The following is a 20,313-nucleotide window of genomic DNA, read 5'->3' as shown; positions in this document are numbered from 1 at the left end:
TTCCCTTGTCAGAAGCATGAATATTTTCCAGTCAAACCTTTTTTTGTGCTGCCTATGGGAACTGTGGACAATCTGTTATTTTCAACTGCTAAGAATTTGAATATATTTGATCATTCTCCTAACACCCAACAGCTCAGTCCTTTCCTTCCAAAGACAATATCAGTATTGGGAAAAAAAGGTGTCATGTGAGTTGCCCTGGAGAACAGCCTTGATTCCACTACTGAGAAAGTATATTGTAGACAAATCCCTCTCGGCCCACCCCATCCACACTCCTCTCAGCCTCTGTTGGCTTTCTCTTACTCCCTTGAGGCAGGCTGCATGGACAGAAAGGGATTCGCTCTTATGTGGGCTGCCTCAGTCCTGGCATAATCTTCACACTGAAGAAACCTTAGGGGAGAGACTCTGTACTAACTGCTTTGAGAAGGATGGTCTAAACAGTATGCAGAGATACCTAAGAGGAATATAACATATTTGACCTGGGTGCAGCCCTAAGTTTGTGTACAGCTGTGTTTCCAACACTGTGTCACCTCACCTCCCTGTGTTGCATGGTGCAGACATGCCTGTGCTCTTTGCTAACTAGACTGGTCTTTTAAAAAAGAAAAACATAAACATGGTGTCAGATGTATTTTTCCTCAAAATGTTTTTGTGGGGAAAACTTGCATTCATGTGAATTGGAAGTTAAACACTACCACGAACCACTATGCATACTTCCAGGCCTGTTTCCCATGCTCAAAACCTCGAGATAAACTGCTCCCAGCCAGTGTGCTTGTTGTGAGTCTTCATTCATTCAAGTATGGCTACTTTGACAGTTCAAGAGAACACCACAGAAGTGCTGCAGTGGTGAGGCACTGCAGATGAGGCCATCCGACCTACCTATGACTTTGCATTCAGAGGATTCATATCCATGTGAACAGAAAGAAAGTGTCTGGTACTGAAGCAGGGAATCTAGGATAACTGATGAAGATGGCCAAAACATATTGCCTCCTCCAGCAGTCAGTGGAATTAAATAATTCCATAACAAAGTGCAACCCAAATAACATGGCAAGTCACCTGTAACTGTACCACAACGTCTGCAGTTCTGCAAAGACCTTACTAGGTCAAAACACTAACACTGGCAAACACCCCAAAATGAAGCCCCCACCCTCTTATGCCCCCTTTTCCAACTATTCTGCCTTCCTCAAAATAGCATCTTTTACACAACTCACCACCCAAGTCTTCAATTTTATTAGCACAGCTGCCTTGACTCCTAACCAGAGGGCAGGATAAGCCTACAGTTACTGTACACTAAAAAGAAACACCTGCGACTCTCTCTTTTTCATATACATTCATATATATACATATATTAGTTATTATTTCTTTTCTTCAGACCACTAAGTCCCATGTTCTGCAAAGGAAAATAAATCCCCATCCATATATTCTCTCCCACACCCCCCACGTGGCCTTGACAGACAAGCACAGACGGTGCAGCAAATATTTCACTTCACTTTATTTTAAAGAAAATGAGAAAGAGGGAGAAAGAATTCTTGTGGCATTCCAGAGGTCCCTGGATACTCATTCCAAATGTCGGAGCTGGGCCCTGGTTGAGTTTCAGTCTAAAAGAGAACCTGGGTTTCTAGGCAGCCATCCAAACTCAACACAAACACTTTTTTCTTTCTAAATCAGTTTAAAAAAAATTAAGACCTAAAGAGCAGGGGGGTGGGGGGAAGAGAGAAGGAAGAGAAAGGAGTGGAGCGGAAGGAGAGGCAACCAAGGTAGCAGAAAATGAGTGCAACAGGAAGAATCCAAGTCCCCTGTTTTTATTGCCAATGTGGAGTTTTATCACCAAGAGACAGAGTTGCAAATATGCAAGGAGAAGGGCAGCTTCCCTCATGGCCATGAACAAATGGTGAGGAGAATCAGGCCACCTTTCTCTACCTGGTGACAGCTCCTGCCATGGTAGAGGAGGCTGGGTTTGGAGCTGGTTCTCACCACGTTTTGCTCACATTGGCTCTGGCCATCTTTTTCTCTGACCTGCAAGTGAGGACAGCTCTGGCACACCAGTCCTGGAGATGCCCCGTCTGGCATACTTATTCAGTGCCACTACAGCTTTGCCTAACTGACAGCATGCCCAGATCTACTGCAGCTCAATCTAACCAGTACCTTGGTCATCATAGGAGATATGCTGCACTGCTGGAGAACTGGGGAGACTCCTTGAGGACAGTTACTGACTCCTACTGAGCTCAGCCCCACGGAAAGCCACAATATCACTTGCTTCTGTCATCTTGCACTTCATGGCATTAATCAACACTGTCATACTTTGAATGTAAATTAATTGCCGAGAGTACTGCAATTTCTTACCTCACTCAGCTTAGCCCAGTTGAAGGATTTCAGTGGGTGTGAAGGCTGTGGGATAGATTTCTTCTTCAGGCTGGTGCCACTGCTGCTGAAGGTAGTTGTTGAAGGGGATGGCATTCCCATGCTGAAGAAAGGTGGTGCTCCTGGTGGGGGAGGAGGTCCTCCTGGAGGAGGTGGTGGAGCAGGAGGAGGGGGACAGATGGAGAAAGGCAGAGGAGGGGGCAACGGAGGCAAATTCTCAGACATGTGAGAAGAGGACAAAGCTAACGGGCTGCCTGGAGGGGGTGGGGGTGGGAAGGAAATGCTGCCCCCTTGCTGGAAAATAAAAAACACACAGAAAAAGAAGGCAAACAGTTTAAATGGCACAATAACTCCATGTTGCCAGCTGATGTGATTTTATTATAAGCCTCAAAATACTTTATGTTTTCTTTAAAGTCTCCTGTACTCAAAGCCATGCAATAAAGGGAGGAATCTCAGCTTTCATTTAAGAGAAAGTTTCAAGCCCTTGAAGTTGTGGAGAAAAGCTTGGAAAAAGGAACCATAAATGGCTCAGAAAAACAGAAAGCTAGTAAAAGAAGCCAAAATGTATTATTTTCTCCTTATGAAAAAAAGAGAAGTTCAATCTTATGAACTTTTGAACTCCTGGGTTTTAAACCTCAGGGTTTGAAATACTGAATACCTGTCATTAGGCCCCACTAATGCAAAGTAGGAGAGGGGAGGAGGGAATTAATCTGCTTTCTGCAGTGTCTAACTTCTCAGGGCTGTGTCCTGGCAAGTTGAGGCTCAGGCACTCTGCCAGGACAGAAGGAGCACCAAGCAGCAGGGAACAGCTGCAAATGTCACTTCTGCAGAGCTCCCAGGCAGTACAGATGCTCTTGAAGCATGACAGGAATACTGTTTCTTCACTAAATTTGCTTTCATATCTGGGAGCTTCTCTCTATTCCACTGAAATAACAAGGAGGGCCACCCCACTCAGCAGTAAAAATTATGGCTGGAGGAGGACATGTGTGCCTCAGCAGGTCCTGCAAGGAAGGTGGCTGAGGAGAATGAATGGAGCAGCCCATGCATTATGCATTCTATACCACAGCTCAGGGATTTTGGTCTCAGCTAAAAGCTGAGCAGGTTCTAAGTATTCATCTTTGTAGCTGGCTAGGCAGACTCTCTCTGTACAGACCATAGAAAGTGTTTCACTCATAATGTGCTTTTGTTCATCATTCACTAGTTAGCAGGCTTTAAACAAGGATAGGAAGAGTCCCAGTCTCATACCGAGAACTCATTAAGTTGAGCCACCAGGTCGTTCATCTGGTCCCGGGTCTGGCGCAGCTCTAAGGATTCCTTCTGCAGCTTGTCCTTCATTTTGTTCAGCGTCTTCATCATTTCATCTTTCTCCTGGGTCTTTGTCTCACATTCCCGCTCCTTCTTCTCTAGCCTGCTCATCAGCTCAGCATGATCTAGGGAGAACAGGTAAGTGGGCCTGATGAAATAAAGCTCATGAACAGTCCCTAAAGAGATGCAGGTTATGCTGAAACAAAGCTGACAAATCTGTCCATTCAACTGGGGATGTATAAACCCCAGATATTTCCCAGAGTAGAAAAAAGAAAGCAGAATCTGACTGTCTTGACAGTGATCTTCAGTGATCAAGACAGCAATGCCCAAGTTTCACTTAGACTGTGAATCACTTCATGTGAGGACTGAGGGAAGCCCCATCCTACGAAACACATAAACTGATCACCATGAGACAAAATGTACTGGAGGGAGCAAAGCAGGGTTTGTCTGCAAAAGGAAAAGTAGTGCCCCCCTCTGCTTCTCACTGCTCTGTGACTGAGTCAGGATTAGTCTTGCTCCCTCTTTTGCCTCCCCAAGCACAGAGGATGCACTCACCTTTCCGAAACTTCTCTGCCTGGTCCCTCCACTGCTTGACTTCATTTTCATTCACCAGCCTGAAAGATGAAATCAGGTAATTTAAACTTGTTCTGAGCTACCCAGGCTGAAAGGCAAGAGGCCAATATGTGTAGTGATCAGCAAAAGGCAACCTGGTGAATTTACATGTTTATACAGAATCACACTGTTGGTCAGTCTGGTTCCAGATCCTGATCCTTACTGTAGCCAACAGTTAATATAAATATGATGGCTTGTTGCTCAAAGTCCTGAAAAGGGATAAAGGAATGCCTGTCTTCAGGTAATGCTGTTAAAGTGCCAAGTCTACTTATTTTGAAAGACAGAAATCATTACTAAAATAATCATAGCTGCTGTGGGTTACAAATTACGCCACCCTTGACATGAGACCAGATTGTCATCTTTTTTTCTACTTTCTGTGGTTCTATTTTTTCTTTCTTACAAGGAGGGAAGATGCTTATGTATTGGGTAATATATCAGTAACAAGGTAATGCACATATCTCATACTGGCACAGCTATTTCCTATTACTGACTGAAAATATGCAGGGCATGCTGGGGATTGATTAGATATGCAAAATGAGGAGTAGCTATGAAAGTAGAAAGGGCAGATCAGGCACGAGGTCTACTATGAATTCTGATACCCAGACAGAAAGAGATCAACACCAGTGTATTTTTCCATGATAAGAAATCAGTTTTGATTTTGGCTCATGCCTGTAACAGGAGGGACTGTAAGATTTTTAGTACAGTAGAATTTGGTTTCATATGAGGCTTATGTTCTATAAAATGCTTTTTTTAATGGCTAATTCAGAAATTTAATGGGCCATGAATTACCTGCAGAGGCAGATGAATGCAATGAAGAGTCCAAAAGTTTGGCTAAAAAAGGACTGAAAACAGGGAAGTTGAGGTGAGAGCCAGCTCATGTAGCTAGACTTCTCAAATGGTGCATCCTATGGGAAAAAATAACAGTAGTGCCCTCAGCCAAGTCTGTGGGTGAGAGCATGCAGACATTTTATGAAGAGGTGAAAGGTTTTGTGTGCTAGGTGGGGGTTGCTTTCCACTATTTGAAATCTTTCTAAACTATGTGCTCATTAGTGAGGAATGAGATCTAAGTAGAGATGACCACATTTTTTAATATTTTTTTTTATATCAGTGAAAGCTTTCATCAATATTCTGAATGAAAAAAGGCACATGAGGAAGCCTTGTTATAATATCATGGGTATTTCTGCTCTTCTAACCAGCTTAATATTTAATAGAAATTAGAAGCCAAAGGCAAGGACTTTGCTAGAAAATACTGTCTAGGTAAGATGTCATTAGAAGGAAACTATTTAGAAGACTAACAAGACAATGAGAAGCTGTAAAGTAAAATCAGAAAGTCCTCAGATATGATATTTTATAGTAAAGCACCTGCATACTTCTCATATACTTATACCTGCATAACAGAAATAAGCAATAATAATGCTGCTTACATTTTAATAATATTTTTGACATTGAAGTTTTCCAATGGAGCTATATCTGGATCATCTCCTCGTTCATCCTGAAGAACCATTTGTTGGAGTATTCTGTCCAACAGCTGCCACTGCTGGAAGTTTCCTCCACTCCTCTTATCTATATGGAAAAAGACCAGCCCATCAGAACTTCCATTTCCATACCAAAGTGCACAGACCTGCCGACAGACTAGCATTCCTTCCTTTCCACCTTCCGTGTCAGTCCTGTATGTAGTAAATTATAGAACACAAGGCCTAACCCCAAAGTGTTGCTAGCAGATTATTTACAAACACCTGGCATATTGGAACAGCACGTAACAGGCATGGACAACTGTGCCTGATATGCACATTCAGGCTGTGCAACCCTTTTGACAGATTAGCCTAACTTGCACTTTAAATGCCTACAGAAGTGATTCCTTTGTGATAGCTGTTACTCAGTATTTTCCAGGGCTTGGTGTTGGGATTTTTTTTGGTACCTAGGTAACGTTGTGACCAGGCACTGTATGAACAATCAGATCTTCTATCTGTGTGCTCAGTTATCTACAGGTCAGTGAAACTCAACTGGCATGAAAAATTCATACAAGCATGACCAAAAAAAGTGGGGTGAGAAAGAACAGAAATTGAACTAAAAGGACTGATCCCATGGATATCAAACAGAAGAGCTAGAGCAACATGAAGTTCATCTCAGCTCCCTGAGTTAAATAACCTAGACCTTTAGATTCTTTAAAACTGCTCCAGTACAATCCTGTCCTGGCCTAGCAGGATTTAGCCCTTCTTGCACCAAAAATGCAGGTCAATATCTAAAGTTAAAGTACTGTCTTAAAGAGTAATATCAAGGAGACCACTGGGACAAACTACTGCTTGAATTTGTGCACAGCAGTACTTGAATGTCATGAGTGCCTGAAAACATACCACATTACTTTCTGAAAAAGCATACCACAGTACATCTCCCTCATGCTCCCTTCTCAGTTTGATTGCTCAAGTATGGCTGAAAGTAATGAAGACCAGCACCTTATACCTAACAGGATTAAGGTAGGCAGTTCTTTAGTGATCTTGCTATGCCTTTGCTCATCTGCTACACTCTGGAGCATAACATTTATTTTGTTACAGTTAACAAGAAGATTGCTATCCCTTCTCTTGAAAACAAATGCCAATGTTATTTTTCAGTTTGAGTTCAGGAGCTCTCCATTGATGCATTGCCATGAGATAGCAGCCTCAAGACTGACCATAGAATTTCCCAGTGACAGAACAGCTTTCAATACTGTATTGTTTCACCAGAAAAATTCCTCAGTGCATTTTGTTAATATTGAAAATGGTATCTATTTCTGGGAATTCCATGATCTAGAGCACAAGGACTCTTTTTTAAAACTTCTAATTTAAAATCATTAAAAGCTCTGTCAGTGACTAAATGGAATGTCTCAGCTACTTAATTTTATTTGCAAGCGTAGAGAGGTCAAGCTGCTGCTTTAAGTATTGCAACAAAAATCTGCTGGATGGAGTCAGTGTAAGATACCAAGTTCCTTAGCCACTGCCAAGTTCTGAATGGAAGACAAGGGCAGTGTGTGTCCTGGTATCTGTGACCCTGTACCTACACCAAAGCTTCACCCAGTTCTTCAATACCCCTTGCTCTGGGAAACTGTGATATACTCACATGGCATCTGCAAGCAGTGCTGGAGGATGGATAACAAATAGGGATAGGCATCTGTGTGCTTCAATCTTTTCTTGATCAACTCAAACATCTGAGAGGCACTTTTTGTATCAATGTGGATCTGAAGTGAGAGAAGGTAAGGAAAGAACAAGTAAGAGAAAAAAAAATGCACAGTGAAAGCCTGACTAACAGTGAAAGATCTGATCAACACAGAGACAGGAAAATTTCCAGCAACTGGTCCTCTGAAAGGTCTCCTGCAGTGTCCAGCTGTAAGTTCCAGTGAGGACCAGGCACATGGGTCGTTGAGACCAGCATTGCCATCCCCACTCCAGTATGGAAGAGATCCCCAAAGGAAAGGGCTAGAAAGGTGGAAGGCATGCAAAACCACCAAGAGCTGTTCTGGAGCAAGTAAAACATTAGGGTCCTCGAAAGTGGAAGCACAAATAGTAGAAGCTAAGCAGGAAAGGGCTTGTTGTTCTGTATTGGTGTGCGGCAAGAGCTGGGCATAAAGAAAGAGGAAACCATAACTATTCTGGATGCTACAGCCTCTTACTGTTGCTGGACGCTGTGGAAACTGTCCTTTTTTATGCTCATCTTTAAAATTCACCCAATCTAAAATACCAATCCTCTCCACAGGCTCTGAGGTGACAGTCTTCAGGACAGATTTCTGTAATTTTGGGAAAAGTATCATAGAAGAGCCCAAGCTTCACCCATAGTCCTGTAAAGGGGATGTCTGAAACTAGAATGCATCTGGATGATCAGGTCTGAGAACATGAGAGCAGGGTTGAGAACCTCCTCTACTCCTGAACCTTCAGTGAAACAAAAGAATGAAGTCTTTGTCAAAGATACTTGGCAGAAGCCTTGTCTGTGATCATTGTTTTCATTACTCACACATCACAGACCCCCACTTGCTAACTGAGAAACAATGAAAACAAGAGCACCAGCAACTCTCAGCACCGAAGTCAATCATTGTTTTCAGGGAACACAAAGAGAAATTGCACCAAGCATCCAAAGTGGATGTTCAGTTTTGGCAAGTTTAGGTACTCCAGAGAAAAACCTACCAGGTCAAACCGCTTGGCAAGTTCCAGGTCATCTTCATTTCTGACCATCTCAAAGAAATCTAAGTGCCTAAGAGAAAACAAAAAAACCAGAACAAACAAAACCTGCCAAAGTTAATGGCATAATTCAGACATAAACTAAGCGTGTCACTACTGAAGCAGCAACACCTTTTTTCAGCTAGAATGCTTGGAAATTGGCAAGCCTTTCTTACATGAAGTGCTGGGATAGGTAAGCAAGGCAACTCATGGAAAAAAGAATGGCTGGCTAAGGTGTACATGCTCTTTAATCCTTGTGCTAAGTCACTGTGTTGAGGTAAGGCTGCCAAAAATAAACATGAAATAGGAAAGAGATATTCTATTTTTTCTGAATGCAATGCCTGCAGTGATAATACATTTCTAAAAAGTCCATGCCATACTTGCTAACCAGGTATTAGACCATTAACAAGTTGTTTCTTTTGCACAGTGGAGCAGGGATGCATTCAGTGAATTAGTTAAACAGCAGAGCACACAGCTGTCTTTACATTTCCCTATTGATGAGCACAGCAGCATGCCTCTGTTGAGATCTGGGCGACCTGGTGACAGACACATTTGACCATGGCATCTGGACTTCTCTTGCATGGAGACCAGAGCACAGCAGATGATGTGGAGAAAGGCTGTAGCACATCCCCCTGTATAGACCTGGCATATAGTCTATGTAATCCAGGCATCTGGGATCCTCTCAAACCTCTGTTATCATTCTCATCATTGTAATTTGTAAAATCCAAAAGTGCCCCTAAGCCCCTCCTAAATACTCCTGGTTACTGACCAAAGGAACAGGGATTGCCTATAGGACAGATTCTCTTCTTGGTTATAATGTTGTAGATCAAAAGTAACATTACTGGTTCCAGCTCTGCAGCAAACGGTAGACACATACAACTGCATGCAATCATTCCCTGTGACATTAATACACAGGTATATGCCTCCACCTTCCCAAAGATGTGAGGCCACTCTTTATGACAGACAGCCGATGCTAACCTGGTGCTTATGCAGAATCTCAGGCACACTACATTTGCCCCCAAGCATAGTTCTATCTCCTACAGCAGCTCCTAACAGGGGATGTTTGAGAAAACGGAGCCTTGAAAGCTTGATAGGCCTGAAGCACAGGTTTTTCACAATGTGCTTTGGCAAACTTGACACTTCTATCTAAGAAATCCCAGGTATCAGATACCTACAAATCAGCCCGGCTCTGTAAGAAGGGTCTTGGAGTAGCAGACAATAAGGGATAGCAGCAGATCAGCAGGTCAATACCTCTCCACAAAGCTTAATGTGGTCACAGGACAAGGTAAACTCCCAGGGCTGCCTGCTCTTACACATTAAAATGCTTCATTTTGTTAAGCAAATGGATTTCACCAGGCTCCTCATTGGTTCATCAGTCTTTTAGCTTCTTGAAGTGTCTCAGTCAAATTGTTCAGATTGTTTACTCCAAATTTATTTCAGCAAGTGGCTTTGTGAAAGGTTTAATTTAAGGTCCTTAGCAGCTTCAATTACTGTGGCAAAAATATGGAATTGCTAGTAGAGAAAGCATTTATTATCTACATAACTTTTAACACAGTAATTTGAAGGTGCCATTCAGTGTTACATTTTGTGCAGTAGCAGGGCTGTTTGAAGATGCTCCTCATTCTTCTCTCTTGCACCCTTGGCATCTCTACCCCTTCATCCACCACAGGTGCCTCTTCTCTCATAGTTGTGCCAGTGCCGCTGTTTGGGAGGGTGTAATACAAGCTAGATCACAAAAAAGACTGAGCTTAAAGAAAAAGCTTGGAAACTCAGAACCTGTGCTTTGACCACATATACTCAGTCTCACTGAAGTCAATGAACTACTAGCTTCCCTCCCTCCCACCAGGACAAGCTTTTGTTCCAGTTTTGCTACAAGAAACCTAAATTAGACCTTTTTTTTTTTTTTCATTCTGATTGCCATCCCCAGCTTAGAAGAAAGCAATTCAGCAACTCTTTGCCACAGCCACTGCCAATTTAGTATGTATGTTTCCTACTTCATCTGCTGATTTTAAGAAAAAATTTCCTTTTTATCTTTAAGGGAGCCAGTTTCAGGAAGAGTCAGAGACAGCTTTGTGCTTAAATCTGAAACCTAAATAGAGTAGAGTTTCTTAGAACTTTTTCTGTTGATCAATAACTGTTCTCAGAAAACATGTCTTACCTGTCCAGCGTGGAATTCTCATGTCCTCTTAGCTTGTCAATGACAGGTTGAATTCCCAGCATTAGAAACTCATATCGTAGGTGTAATCGGAACTCCAAGTTGTCCTTAAAAAGTGGCGGCAAACCAAGTTATTAGGTTCTAAAAGCTTTTAATCACTTTTTTTTTAAAAAAAAAGACAACTACTTAAAACCTCAGTTCTTCCCTTTTTAATGTCATCTATACTTACAGCAAACTCACAGGATGATTAATTCCAGTAAAGTAAGTAAAAAAAAATTAATGTCTTTGCCTCTGTTTCAATTAAAAATACAGTCCTTATTTACCTACAGTGAGTGCTCCATGTCCAGTTAGGACAGCACACTCCATATTGTTCCATAAAGAACAAAAGTTATTAGTGTTTGTTCTGCTAGTCCATTAGAGGTCTACCTCCTACTTACAGATGAACAGTACTACAGTCTTCCTCCTAGTTTTTATGTTTATTTGTCATAAGATCACTATATACTCTGGCAAACTTGACACCTATTCAATGGGGTATTACAGGACTGCCAGAGATTGAGACAAATACATTGCCAGACAGAGCTCTTACAAGCTTGTTGTCTGTTGTAGTTTAACCAAAAATAGAAAAGCCAACGTAACAGAAGTAACACTTAATGAAACAAAATCAGTTAAAACTATCCTCCAGACTCTTGTTAATGAAAGAAAACCAATAAACTATCTTTTCTGAAATGTCTCCCTTTGACATTTTTAAATCAAAATGTTTTGAGTTTGGCTTTGAGTCAAAACAACATTTCAAAACAGTTCTGAAGGTAAACCAAAACGTTTTCTAAAAGGCTGAAATCAAGAGGTAAATGCTTTGCAGTTCTTTAAAAAAAAAAACCCTGAAGCAATCATTTCAGTGCAAGTAGTCTTATGTTATATTAGAAGAGGCTGGGAATGAAATAACATGGAAGACATTATAAGACCGATACTAACAATTAAGCAGTATTTTCCACAAACTATATCTACTCAATAACGCAAGATTTGTGACCTAATCTATTAGCCATTTCCAAGGTAAAATAATTCAAGCATAACATTTTGGAAGGAATTTCCAGGGCAGTGACTCACCTCTCCAGCACCAGCATTCAGAACAGCATTGATAAAGGACATGATGGCTGTTTTGAGATTTACTTCATCTCGGTATCGCCCCATGCTTCGGTCTAGCTCATTCAACAACGTCTGAAACAGAACAGCAGGCTGGGTTAGAGGAGATAATCTAATTCCTTGCACCATTTTGCATACTGTTCATAGGATATGCACACAGCCTTCTTTTGATTTGCTATATATTTGCTTAAAGAAATATTTTTTTCAGACAAGGTTTTTAGCAATTTTGGGCATGCCACAATAAACAAATGAAGAATAGTGATGAGAATAAAATACCCACCTGATCCTAATGAAAAAAAAAAAAAAAAAAAAGGTTTTTTAAAATAAGCTATTTGAGAAAAAGCAGATGCCCTTTATGGTTCCTGCCAACATGATCTAAGAAAGCAGCAGAATGATGTCCTTCCTAGTCACATAACTCTGTATGGTGAATATGACAGGGAGTTTATACATGCAGAAAACCAGCATCAGATTCATACATCCTTTCTACTCACGTCACTCAAGTAATTTTCATTATTTTCTTGGATCTCAGCAAGACAGATTGCACTTACATGTACAGGGGGAGAGAATTCTAAAGAGAAGCTGTCTTTTGACAAATAAAACCTATACGTGCACCTTGGAAGATTTCTCCTTGTTCCTTCACTTACAACCATTTCACATCAAGCAGACAATTACCTATCTCTTGGTAAGCTCCTTTTAGGGATTTGCAAATAACAGGAATATCCCTTGTGCATACAGCTCCAAAGCTCAAAGGTGAATTACACAGCTGCACTGGAAGAGCAGTTAAGCTCCAGTTGCATTGTTACAGAATCATAGAATTGTTTGGGTTGGAAGTGACCGCTAAAGATCAGCTAGTCCAACCCTCCTGCATTGGGTAGGGACATCAGGTTGCTCAAAGCCCCATCCAGCCTGACCTTGAACACTTTCAGGGATGGGGCATCTACAACTTCTCTGGGCAACCTGTTCCAGTGTCTCACCACCTTTATCGTAAAAAAATTTCTTCCTTTTATCCAATCTAAATATAGCCTTTTTTAGTTTAAAACCATTACCCCTTGTTCTGTCACTACAGATCCTAGTAAAAAGTCTTTGTCTTTCTTATAAGCTTCCTTTATATATAGGAAGGCTACTATAAGGTCTCCCTGGAGACTGTATGTCTCCCCATTAACCAAATATCAGGGATATTTAGCATTCAGGGGGTATTAGCACAGAAATGCTTTTGATCTAATCTCTACACATTTATAGATATTTCACCATAATCTTGTGAGCATCAGGAGACAAAGGAGAAAAAAGACTAAACAAATAATGTTGGTAGCCTGTGCCTTATACAGTCTATTTAGGATTAATTTCACTTGAATGTTTACCAAAGAGGTTATATGTAGAAATTGATTAGACATGAAAGCAACTCTACTTTTAGCTTTATGCTGATGACCATGAATCTTATCTTCAGGATCTTCTCTGATCAGTTCATAATTCCAAGGACGATTTTCCTTACTGGAAGAGTAACAAATTCCATTTGAGATGTGCTAGTTCAATTGTATGCATCTCACTCCAGTGTTAATAATAAATACCCCAGACTCACATATTTGTTTTGCTGATCCACTAGAAAAGACAGAATTCTTTTCACTCTTCCCAAGAAGTTTTGGCCATAAAGAGAGAATGAAGTCAAAAATAAGTTTTTAGTGTTCATCTCAGCAGATCTGTCTAAATAATACTTTGAAGCTATGATGCTGAATAAGGAAGTTAATTTTCCTTTAGTCAGTCTTCTGCCCCTGGCTACTGAAAGCGTTCATGCAAAGCAAAATCTTTCCTGTGCTAGCCATCAGTTTCATAGGTCTATCTTGTTTTCTGTAGAAAATGGACATTACCATGGAGATATGCCTCAAGAAACAGGGGGAATATCCTCCAGTGCATTCCCCAGGGGAAAGTATACTGTCCTGGCTTCATGCAAACCCTTTGTTTGTTTTTGTGTAAAAATCTTTTGATCTATCATACACTGCTCCTGACAACTGTTCTTATATCTGAGCATAGTATGTTCACTATCAAGCAAGCTTGATTTCATAAACCCCTTTTTCTTGCATCTTCTAAATTGCCCAGCTAGTGCTTGCAAATGTCCCTGCTCTAGACATTTGAACTTCCATCACATCCATGATTTTCCAGTAGTTATAGTATGGCCAAACACCAACCCTTCCCCCATTTTGTTAGAAATGGGAATGAGTCTTACATAAAAATACATGAAATGCCCTATGAGTCAGACTGATGGTCAGTCCAGTCCAACATCCTATCTTTGACAATGACAATAGAAGACTATTTAAAGGGTCTTTAAATTCACCAAACAACCCAACTCTTCCACTTGACAAATAAGTAGAAGTGAAATAAATGTGAGAATTTAGTTCTGTTACAGTCAGATTTGACACTGAAATCCAAAGCACATGTGTCTTCTTGGAATAATTTAAGTAGCCATTACTACTAAAGCCTCAAATCCAAGGATCATTTTGCTGGTTTTCTTCAGAGGTCTCATTCCTACCATATATTCTTACAGACTTTTATGAACATGCTAGACTCTATGCAACAACATATCAGATACAGCATCCAGACAGGTTGAAGGATGTTAAAAAAAGTTTTCTGGCCTTCATTTCAGAAGGAGCAGAATGCAGCTGGGGCCAAGCCAAATTCAGGACAAGAAAAAAAACCCACAACTCTGGGTTCCACCAAGCTAACTGAAGAGCAGCACATCTTCATGTGATTGTTCAGCTCTAGAAGGAAACACTATAAGTTCATACAATTCCTAAAGATCAGTCTACACCCACACACTGTGGCTGAACTCCAATATCTCTAACCCTTTGCAAATGGCTGTGGTTCAAGTCTTCACTTGAACATTTCCTGTGAAAAAGATTTCACCACACCTCTTGGCAGACAGCTCTGCGGATCAACTGATCTTATGGTTGTAAAGGTTTTTCTTACTATTTAAGCAAAACTTTCCTCACTTAATCCCATTATTCCTCATCACTGACATCCAGTAGGGTTTCATTCAATCTGCAGAAAACCTCAAAAGGCTTTGGATGAGCCCTGAGGGGAAGAAGGAAATCAAGTGGGAATACAGGATTTTAATTTGTTCCTTGTTAGCTCCTCTTCCAGAATTCCAAATTGATCAATTTCTCCCTACAGATTATAGTCTGTACTGACGGTGTTTAGCACAAGCCAGGCAAGGAGGCTCTGGAAGGCATGCTCCTAATCTCCACCTTTCAACTGACAATATCAAGCTTCCTTTATTCCTTCACCTCAAACTTCAATATTCCTAGCAGCATTAAGGAAGAAAACAAGAGCATTCTGCCCAAAGCAGCCCAGTTAATATTTTCATCATCAAGTGAAATCAGCTCCTCTCAGACAGTATCTAACACGTAGGTTCTCTCAAGACTAATAGGAAAACTCTTTCTCCTCACAGGGATCCCCAGCTGAATGGGTGTTTCAGATAGCAAACTAGGCTGGAAGGGCACTGGAACATCCTAATACACTTTTCTGGGCCAGTACAGCTCTATGACTTTGCAACATTAGTTTGACTTAAAATCTGGCATGTTAAAAAGTGCAACGTGTTACAATATCATAAGGCAATGCATTCACTCCACAGGTGAAATGAGGGGAAGCAGCAAGCATAACAATAATCAGAAGGGCAACAGCTTAGGGAAGAGTAAGATTGTGCCCCTTTCACAAAGGAAACCAGTCATAAATAAGATAATGCAGACATGAATGACACTGAAATCAGAGACTCCTCTTTTTCAGTTTTCATAGCATTTTAGAAACCTCCATCTTCACAAGAAAAGCACCTAAGAAATTAAAGATAAAGCAACATTTTCATGGTCACACAGTGAGCCAGTGACAGAGTTACACTGCTACCGGTTTTGAACACATCAGATGGAAAAGAATCCCAGCAAGGACACCAAGGGCTCATCTTTCTAATTCCACATTTCTGCTTTGATGGTTTATTGTCTGGATTTCCAATGTTTTCTTTCATTTCTCTTCTTTAAGGGGCAGAGTAGAATTTGTAGGCAAAGCAGCATATTTCAAACAAAAACTGGATGAGGAAAAGACAGAGCTTTTCCAGATGATTGCCTCAGGAAGGACATTGAAGGCATGCCTTTATATTATGGTGGTATTTGAGTAAAGATGGAATACTATTCTGAAGAGGACAGTTTTCAAGGAATATCTTAAAAGAGGAGCTGCAGACTGCCTGTTGGACATTAAAGGGAGAGTTATTCTAGGCTGAAGGGCAGCATGAAAGAAGGGTCAAAGATCAAAGCAGGCAAAGGGATCAGCTCAGGCAAAAAGCTGTGGCAAATGTGAGAAAATAGGAATAGCCACAATGTAAATTCAGACACAAACATGAAGTATAGAATTTTGTTGTAAGTACCAAGACAAAGATGATCCTGAAGATAGACCTGTGAACACACTGAACAGCAGAGATAGGGTGAAGATGTAGTGCTAAAGGGCATTTGAGTGAAGACTGAAGTTTCAACAAAGAAGAGTAAGTTCTGGAGAATCTCCCATAGCTTTAAAGTGATTCCTCTCTGAAGCTCTGCATTAGATTGATAATTGCAGTCAGTAGACAAAATGCTGGCAATTTAGAAAGAAGCAATATTTTACACCAGAGTTTCCACTCAGAGTAAAATATGAAATTTTGTTAAGGAGATAGTCCTTCATATTCATAAAAGTTCCATCCACATTTTCCATTAACTTCAATTAAAGAAAAAAAAAGAACACATCAAAAAGCAAAGACATCCTTTCCAAGACATTTCAGCACAGTTTGATTACTAGTTTTCAGTTGGTATGACCTGGTGCAATTTAGTTAAATTAATTGGGATTATAAGTGTTTATATCACTCAGGAATCTCACTGTAATTTGGATTTTTACTTCAGATACATTGTTATCACTCTGTAAGTTTCCAATTCAGATAGTAGGAATTATAGCAAGACTAGTTATAGCAAGTTTTCTAAGAACCATATCTTAAGTCGCAGCTTTCCCTCCCTACTAATTTACCAGTTGCTAGGTCCTCTGACTACTTTTGGCTAGCTGTGCCAGGTAGCAAGAGTTGTGCTTAGAACACTGACCAGCAATAACTTCTGACATTCAATGAAACATGTCATGTTTTAGGTTACTGTGTTAAATACATGATCTCTACATCACTCCACCACGCTTGAGCATGCGCAAATTGGAAATAATCAGTGCTCCAATCTAAAGTTGTTAGCAGCAAGTTATGCACAAGCTCAAGTTTTAGAGGGTTGCCAGTAAATAATTCTGAACCTCTCTTCCTCCTTCTGACAAAGAAGAGTGGAAGCAGAACCATGCACGCCAAATTTTTATTCATCACCATGATATTCTTCTGCAAGAAGGCAAAAAAAAAAAAAAAGAAAACAATTTTTGTTGGGGAAAAGTAGATCTGGAACAGTGTTTCTTACATTTACCTCCTGGTTCCTCAAGATGCATAGTGCTGGTCACCACAGATGATGTGGAGAGAGTGGGACACTTAGATTTACTGCAATCTGCAGAGGGGAAAATAAATCCAAACACATAGTATACAAAGTGCCAGCTTTCATAGATGAGAAGGGATAAATTGACAGTGAGGTGGCTGAAAGGGATGAAGAATATTATCAACCATTGTCGTCAGGAAGGCAACTTAAGAAAAAGCAACAATTGCACTGATGTTGTCAGAGGTCAGCGTTACCTGTAAAGTTATTTATTGGACATCTCGATAAAAGCGAGCTCAGTACAGTTTCCAGAAAGCCCTACACTTTTTGCTTCACAAGAACTGAGTTTGATTTCCAAAACTGAGAATCTGAAATTATTCTCCTTTTAGGTATTGTGTGTCTAATTTGGCCATTGTCTTACAGAGCTAGATATAGAGAAAGAATGAGCAGTGCCTTTGCAGTTCCCAGCTTTCCTTTTCCCCCCCCATTAGAATCAGTCTGCAATAATGAACCGTAAAGCCAAAGGAATAAATTCCTACTCTGCACATTCAAGGTATGTTTCTCCTTTTCCTACACTTTAGTTTATTTTTTATTACTTTTCACAGAAAGAATTCTCGTTTCTTGGTTCTGCCAGATCCCCAGTTGTGGGGGATCATTTTTAACATAACAGTGATCAGGTGTGGCCAGTCAAAGTCAACCTAAAGCTGCAAAGTCTAAACTGGTTGGACATTTCAATGCACTGAGCAATGCTGCTAGTTGCTCAAGCTACAGGAAACATGTCCCCAAAAGAGTTCAGTTTGAAACCTAAAGGATCTCTTCAGAAACTTGCTAAGTTTGGGATACCAAGATTACACTCAGGACGAGGATAAAGAAAAAAAGGCTTTCACCGGCTTTCATTGTACACCATATCTTTGATGTTTACAGTAAAGGTATAGGATAAGCATTGTCAGCTCATCCTTTTCTTAAAATGGCCTCCCATAGTCAAGTTACAGCGGATGGTTCTCTCTCACAGACAATGAGCTGCAAGACCATTCTGAGACACAGGTGTGGGAAGGCAAAGATAAATAATACTCTCTTAACTGACAAGTCCTAGAGTATCAGAGAATCTTCCACTAGAACGTAAGGAAGACCATGACCACATTTGTTTTATCAGCATTTAAAAAATTCCCAGTCTCCCTGTTAGAACAAAATGACTGAAGATGGATAAGGGACATCTTTGGATGAACCCTTACCTCCTCAAAATGAAACTCAAACTATGGCTGAGTGTAATGGAAAATCTCGTTCGAGCATTTAGACACAAGTGTTAGAAATTGCAAACAAGAATGCATCCCTTCTGCTAAATAATTTTGGGTTTGGGGTGGGACTTTTTATAACAAAGAAAAAAGAGAGAGTATCCATTTATCTTTCATTTTTTTCCCCAATGGAAAAGCATTTTGACAAAAACAAGCATTTATGCAAAGTACTCTTTCATGAATGTGAGAGTTGGTAAGCATCTGCAAATCATTACACCAGATTCCTCAAAATCTCAGCTGTACAAGACCTGTGCTACCACACTTTGCCCAGCAATGACTTATCTCAGTTATTCCGTAAATTTTAAACCAATATAAAGAGAGAGAGAGGGGGGGGGGGGGGGGGGGGGGTCCAACATTGAGTAAACTTAGCATCTAACTCCCATATGGGCTTATTAAGTAGAGTCACTTGGTCAAGTAAGGATAAGGTAAATGAACACAAGTGTTGTCAGGGCTGAGTTACCACTGCCTTTTGCTGAGCATCTAAGGTTATCCTCACCTGCCTCCAGGTATACAAGAATGTCAAATTAATTCAGGAAGGATCCTTTATTTCAGCTAATTACTAGAAAACAAGCTGATTTTAAAGTTTTTCCTTCTCTCTTCCATAGGCAGGCCACATGAACCTGCACATCATAACTCTGTACATGGCTTACATTTCTGCTTCTGCATCGGTCACTCCTATCCTACTCCTGTACTAAAGAACGGTCACGCATTCTTATGACTGCAGCTGTAACCTCTTCACCTTCAAACTTTTACTGTAATTACTGTTTTCTCTATTGAAATAGCCTCAAGAGCTTTCAACTGAGATCAAAAGGCCCCCATGTTCTGAAGTCATACATCATACATGTCATACCTGCATATTGAAGACATAGACCAAGTTTGAATAGACAAACAATGCAAATGGGGGAGTGCATAAAGAGGGGTGGACCTGGCAATGCCACACATAGGTTAATACCAAGCCAAGATCTCTTGCATCCCAGTCTCAGGTCTGACATAATCAGTGAATCACATAGTGCATTCAGTCCTAACAACAATTGGCAGCTACTGTTCATGAGCACAGACTGTTTCTCCATTCACTTTTACAGTCATAAACTCATTGTAGCCCAAAATCCACTGAAGCATTAGAAAGGAGGAGGTAGGAGATAATGGCTGACAGAAACCAGGATCCTGTGCCTGTTGGCCCAACTCCACCCTAATCGTTTCACATAACAAAGACTAGTAAATGGGTGAGGCTACCCCCAAGTTTAGGAGTTACAACTTCATACAGAGCAACAGATTCTGTTATATCTTTTTGCAAAGGTGCTCAGTTCACTAGGAAAAGGAACATTATAATAGCAGCCAGCAGTATCCACAATAAAATCCTGTCAATGATCTACTGATCTATCTCAAGGTCTCCAAGATTGAGATTCCCATCTGTGTTCTGAATGGGAGTTATCTGAGCCAACAATTGCTAAGAGGTGACAATTCACAAATTTATTGCTAAGTGGCAATTGAAATGCCTCCACTGTACATTATTTATCATAGAATCACTGAATCATTGAATCATCTAGGTTGGAATAGACCTTCAAGATCATTGAGTCTAACCATCAACCATGCCCACTAAACCATGTCCCATTGTCTCCATTATTTAACCCACAACTCTTTTATTACTAAATTAAGGGCTTTAAAATCAGGACAAAGGCTCCTGGAATTCTGTGGCTTCAGCTTCTAGGGCAGAAAAAATCATTACCACCCCACAAATGCCATCAGGTTAGGTTATGAAAAAATTAGCAGCTTTCATTTAACATGGCAACCCCCCATTTTCAGGTAAAATATAG

At 40.5% G+C, this 20,313-nt stretch overlaps 1 protein-coding gene across 10 annotated transcripts in view; it reads right to left on the bottom strand.

Annotated features, from left to right (window-relative positions):
- The window catches only part of DAAM2 (dishevelled associated activator of morphogenesis 2), a 238,949-nt gene that overhangs the window by 77,907 nt on the left and 140,729 nt on the right, over nucleotides 1-20,313 (bottom strand). For all 10 annotated transcript variants that reach the window (XR_007510122.1, XM_049833706.1, XM_049833703.1 and 7 more), the window contains 8 exons: nucleotides 11,716-11,826; nucleotides 10,615-10,718; nucleotides 8,424-8,490; nucleotides 7,366-7,483; nucleotides 5,697-5,835; nucleotides 4,216-4,274; nucleotides 3,601-3,785; nucleotides 2,338-2,649 (listed from right to left, as the gene is read on the bottom strand). Coding sequence is in view for 9 of the 10 variants with exons in the window: in XM_049833706.1 (XP_049689663.1) it covers nucleotides 2,338-2,649; nucleotides 3,601-3,785; nucleotides 4,216-4,274; nucleotides 5,697-5,835; nucleotides 7,366-7,483; nucleotides 8,424-8,490; nucleotides 10,615-10,718; nucleotides 11,716-11,826 (1,095 nt within the window). In the remaining variant the exon portion in view is untranslated. The remainder of the gene's footprint in view (nucleotides 1-2,337; nucleotides 2,650-3,600; nucleotides 3,786-4,215; nucleotides 4,275-5,696; nucleotides 5,836-7,365; nucleotides 7,484-8,423; nucleotides 8,491-10,614; nucleotides 10,719-11,715; nucleotides 11,827-20,313) is intronic.

The sequence above is a fragment of the Accipiter gentilis genome, chromosome 30 (genome assembly GCF_929443795.1).
Source record: "Accipiter gentilis chromosome 30, bAccGen1.1, whole genome shotgun sequence".
NCBI lineage: Eukaryota > Metazoa > Chordata > Aves > Accipitriformes > Accipitridae > Astur > Astur gentilis.
This window is presented reverse-complemented; position numbering and strand designations above follow the sequence as displayed.